This window comes from Arachis hypogaea, chromosome 11, assembly GCF_003086295.3.
Source record: "Arachis hypogaea cultivar Tifrunner chromosome 11, arahy.Tifrunner.gnm2.J5K5, whole genome shotgun sequence".
Classification (NCBI taxonomy): domain Eukaryota; kingdom Viridiplantae; phylum Streptophyta; class Magnoliopsida; order Fabales; family Fabaceae; genus Arachis; species Arachis hypogaea.
Window position 1 is genome coordinate 109723984 of NC_092046.1, and position 4572 is coordinate 109728555.

Here is a 4572-nt window from a genome sequence, read left to right on the forward strand (position 1 = left end):
TGAGATTGCGAGGTTGGTGGTGGGAGATTTTGATGTGTCAATGAAAGAGAGAGATATCATTATTGAAACGAGATCAGGAGCACTATAGTGAGTTTTAGAACTAAACCCATCATACTTGGCACTACAATATCCTCTATTGTTTCCGTACGAGAAAGATGGTTGGCGTGAAAGTATCCCATTGAACAGACCACAGAAAAATACAAATGCTAAACATGCAAACATCAGTATGAGGGACTTTTTTGCATTCCGAGTTCAGCACAGACAATCAAGCAAAGGTGCTTTATTGTTTTCTAGGCGTCTATTTCATCAATTCCTAGTCGATGCATTCTCAATGGTTGAAGTAGCAAGATTGAAATACGTCTATACAAAGCAAGAAAAGCTAAGAGCTAAAATTTACAAGGGTCTTAGAAATGCAGTTCTTAATGAGAAAACAGAAGCATCCTCTCTAAGCAAATGCATTGTCCTACCAGCAACCTTTATCGGGGGAGCCAGATACATGATACAAAATTACCAAGATGCTATGGCAATATATAAGTCTATCGGGTATCCAGATTTGTTCATTACAGTTACATGCAATCCTCAATGGGAAGAGATTCAACGTTATTGCAAGGAGAATAATTTATAGTTAGAAGATAGACCTGATATTGTTTACAGATTATTTAAAGAAAAGTTGGACATGTTGATTAAGGATATTCACAAAAACAAATTATTTGGAATATCGACTATAGGTAACATGCAAAAAAGTTTATTTAATTAGAACAACATTTCATGTTATTTAAGTAAAGCTTAATTAACATATTGCAAATTGTTTCGTTGTAGTTATATACACAATTGAGTTCCAAAAGCGTGGATTGCCTCATGCACACATATTATTATTTCTCGCTGCTCAAGATAAGTTTCCTGCTCCTAAAGATATTGACAGGACTATTTTAGCTGAGATTCCGGATCGAACTTTGGACCCAAAATATTATGAAGCAGTAAAGAGTCAAATGATGTATGGTCCATGTGGAATTGCTAGAAAAAATTCACCTTGCATGGATAATGGATGTTGTTCTCAACATTTTTCGAAGAAGTTTGTTGTATTTACCACAATAGATCATGATGGATATACAGTTTATAGGTGTCGCAATGATGGCCGAACGATTGACATTTCTGGAATTCCTCTAGACAATTGCTATGTGGTACCACATAATCAACACTTGCTGTTAAAATATGGAGCTCATATCAACGTTGAATGGTGCAATCAATCACGTTTCATAAAATATCTCTTTAAGTATGTTAACAAGGGAAGTGATCGAGTGACAACTTTTTATTAAAGTTCAAAAGACAACGATCCCACCGTTAAGCCTGTTGATGAGATTAAGTTGTTTTATGATTGCCGGTATATTTCTCCATGTTAATCTGCATGGACAATATTTGCTTTTAATATTTACTATTGGAAGCCATCTGTTGAGCGACTAAGCTTCCACTTACCAGATGCGTAGACAATGTTTTTTGAAGACGAAGATGACTTGTTAACTACTGTAAATAAAGCAACAATTTGAGAATCCATGTTTGTCGCTTGGTTCAAGGCAAACAAAAAATACGAGATTGCAAGACAGCTAACTTATAATGAATTCCCAAGTAAATTTGTTTGGAAGCGCAATGCCAGGATATGGGAACCAAGGAAAAGAAATGTTGTCATTGGAAGGCTCTTTTTTGTCCCTCCGACATCTAGAGAATTATACTATCTTAGAATGTTGTTAACATTGTTCAAGGTCCAAATGTAACACCACAATTAACCCAAGCCTTACCTCTAGCCGTAAAGCAAGGGTTAACCAAAGGTTACGAAAATTCTAAGGCTTATACATATTTATAAAGAAATAATAATATAATCTAGAAGCCCGATGAAGGAATAAAGCTCAAAGTTAGGGTATGAAAAGCGCAAAACGCATAAACAGAGCAACTAACTTAAAGCACAAGAAATAGATACAATTTATATCAAAATATCATAGTATAATGTCATAAGGATCTAGCCACGACTCGCGGAGTTTAAGCCGGCTAGCCATATATACCGACAAATAGAAGACTGTAGTTCAAAAGGGCGTATACAAGTTTTGTTCCCTCAAATAAAAGCCTCTAGGCAAAACAAAATACAAAAGTGAGAGTAAAAATTAAAATAACCAAGATGACAACAAAATAGAATAAGATCCTCCGCTCTGCGACCATCACCCAACTCACTGCGGTAGGTTGCGACCTGCATCTGAAAAACAACAACAATGTATGGAATGAAAACCGGAGGTTCTCAGTATGATAACAGTGCCCAATAATGTAAGATGTAAGGCTCCGAGACGCTAAAAGCAATCCTAGAACTTCACATCAAACCGATATTCAAGCTTAGAATAAAATAAATAAATATTCAAGGAACTTAAACCATAACCGGGTTATCTAAACTTAGGGAAATTCTAACTAATACTAATCACGCCGTTGTATCCCACAGCCTTTGCCAACCTTACCTCCTTGCGATCTCATCGCCACTGCCTACCTAACCTCCTTAGCACCAGACAATCACAATATAAATGCAAGCAAGTAAAACACAAGTAGAAGCATATAGAGCAAGTAGTTCAAGTAAGCAAATAGGCATGTTATTCATTTAGGCATACAATTTCAAGTCGGCAAAGCATACAGACAGATAGAAAATGCACATGATGCATGTCTATCCTATTGGCTCGTGATATCACTTGTCAGTCCATAAATGCCAACCCGACACATCCTTTCGGTTGTAGCTTTTCTACCACGCCCACGGATATAGTGCCGGGCACACTCTACTGACCCACGGATATAGTGCCGGGCACACTCTATTCACCAACGGATATAGTGCCGGGCACACTCGCATGCGTAATCCAAGAATATAGTGCCTGGCACACTCTTGCAGCAGAAAAGGTCATTAATCATAATTCATTCCCAGGGATATAGTGCCCTACACACTATCATGCTTAACCGAAGGATATAGTGCCTGGCGCACTCTCAACATTCAACAAGTTCATCAACCTCACATCATCACCATTCATCACCATTTCTCATCTCAAATCACTTTCAATTATCAATTCTCAACATTCCAAGGATATAGTGCCTGTCACACTTCCCTTCAATATCCATCATCAATTCATAATTTTCATCCCAAACTCATCAGTTCCTCAGTATCTCAATTCCAGTACCATTCTCCTTTCTCACTCCACCAAGCCCATCCTCAGTACACCAGAAACCTAAACCTCCGTTTGCTAACTTTTTAAAATAAAACCCAAATAAATTCTCCTAAGACCTTTCCCATGATCCAACGCCCAAAAACAAGCCCAAGAGTCTTAAAATGGTGTTATAGAAGCTTACAACCATATCGGGAAGGTGAAACAGTTGAAAACAAAGTTTAAAATTATGAAACAGGACGTGTGCGTCCGCACAGGGGTGTGCGTGCGCACATCTAGGAGGATTTTGAAAGTGTGCATATGCATAGGGGTGTGCGTACGCACAGGTACTAAAATATACAAGTCTATTCACTCGCACAAGCTGTGCGAGCGCCCCAATAGACGACCCTTCCTGACTTGTGCGTGCGCACAGGGCTGTGCGTCCACACAGGTCGTAATCCTTTATTGATGTGCGCGCGCACAACCTATGCTAGCGCTGCCACCAGAGCCCTTTCTCTTGCCTGTGCGTACACACAGGTCGGTGCGTCTGTACAGGATAACATTTTCGCAGGGTTGTGCGTGCGCACAAGGCTGTGCGTGCACACATATCAAAAATCCTGAAATTCTGCAACTTTGCAGAATTTCAGATTTTCAACACCAACTTTAAATGATCATAACTTCCTTTACAAAATTTCAAATTTTGCAAACTTTATATCAAATCGAAGGGTTTTCAATAATCTTCAAATATAAACCAAGTTCAACAAATTTTGAAGTCTGAGGCAAAAGTTATGATCAGACAAAGTTCACCAAAAATCTATTTTTACCCAAAAATCACATAACCTCAATTTTAACCAAACCTCAATCCAATACCAATCAATCACATATCAACCAAACCAAAACAGCCCAGAATTCATACAAACACTACCTCAACCATTTTCTCACTCACACAACCTTCTAACCATTCAATAATTCTAAATCCAACCTAATTCACATTTTCCAAATATCCATTAACCTTATTATCATCAACATAACTTCTCACCACTTCCATCATTATTTCAACTATACCACATCCAACATCTAATATCTCCAATTATCAACCCCTTTAACACTCATCAATCCACACATCAAATATAGAACACTATAATCAATCTTCCACCAACACCTTCACCAATCATCATTCTTTCACTATCAATCTTCATCAACAACCTCATTCATGCTTTGTACCAATAATCAACAATATACATTCATTCAAAATTCAATATACCTCATACCTCAATATCATTATTTAACAACATTCACAACATCAATTCATCAAGCATCATCAACCAACCAATATCAACAACCACTATAAATCCTCATCAATTCCAACAATTTATCACCATATAATAACTAACATTAACCAACATCATAA

General features: G+C 37.6%; 1 protein-coding gene across 1 annotated transcript; it reads left to right on the forward strand.

The window, feature by feature from the left end:
* Window positions 1-226: 226 nt before the first annotated feature.
* LOC140176168 (uncharacterized) lies at window positions 227-1484 on the forward strand. The gene is made up of 4 exons (XM_072206059.1): window positions 227-543; window positions 655-728; window positions 820-1181; window positions 1443-1484. Exons 1-4 carry the CDS (start codon window positions 227-229, stop codon window positions 1482-1484), a joined length of 795 nt encoding a protein of 264 aa, XP_072062160.1.
* The last annotated feature ends 3088 nt before the right edge of the window (window positions 1485-4572 follow it).

Excerpts from the sequence above, each read along its gene's own strand:
- LOC140176168 (XM_072206059.1), top strand. The coding sequence starts at position 227 with ATGAGGGACTTTTTTGCATTCCGAGTTCAGCACAGACAATCAAGCAAA. Across the intron at positions 544-654 it reads GCAATATATAAGTCTATCGG|ATTATTTAAAGAAAAGTTGG; the intron begins GTATCCAGATTT and ends TATTGTTTACAG. Across the intron at positions 1,182-1,442 it reads CTCTAGACAATTGCTATGTG|CCATCTGTTGAGCGACTAAG; the intron begins GTACCACATAAT and ends TACTATTGGAAG.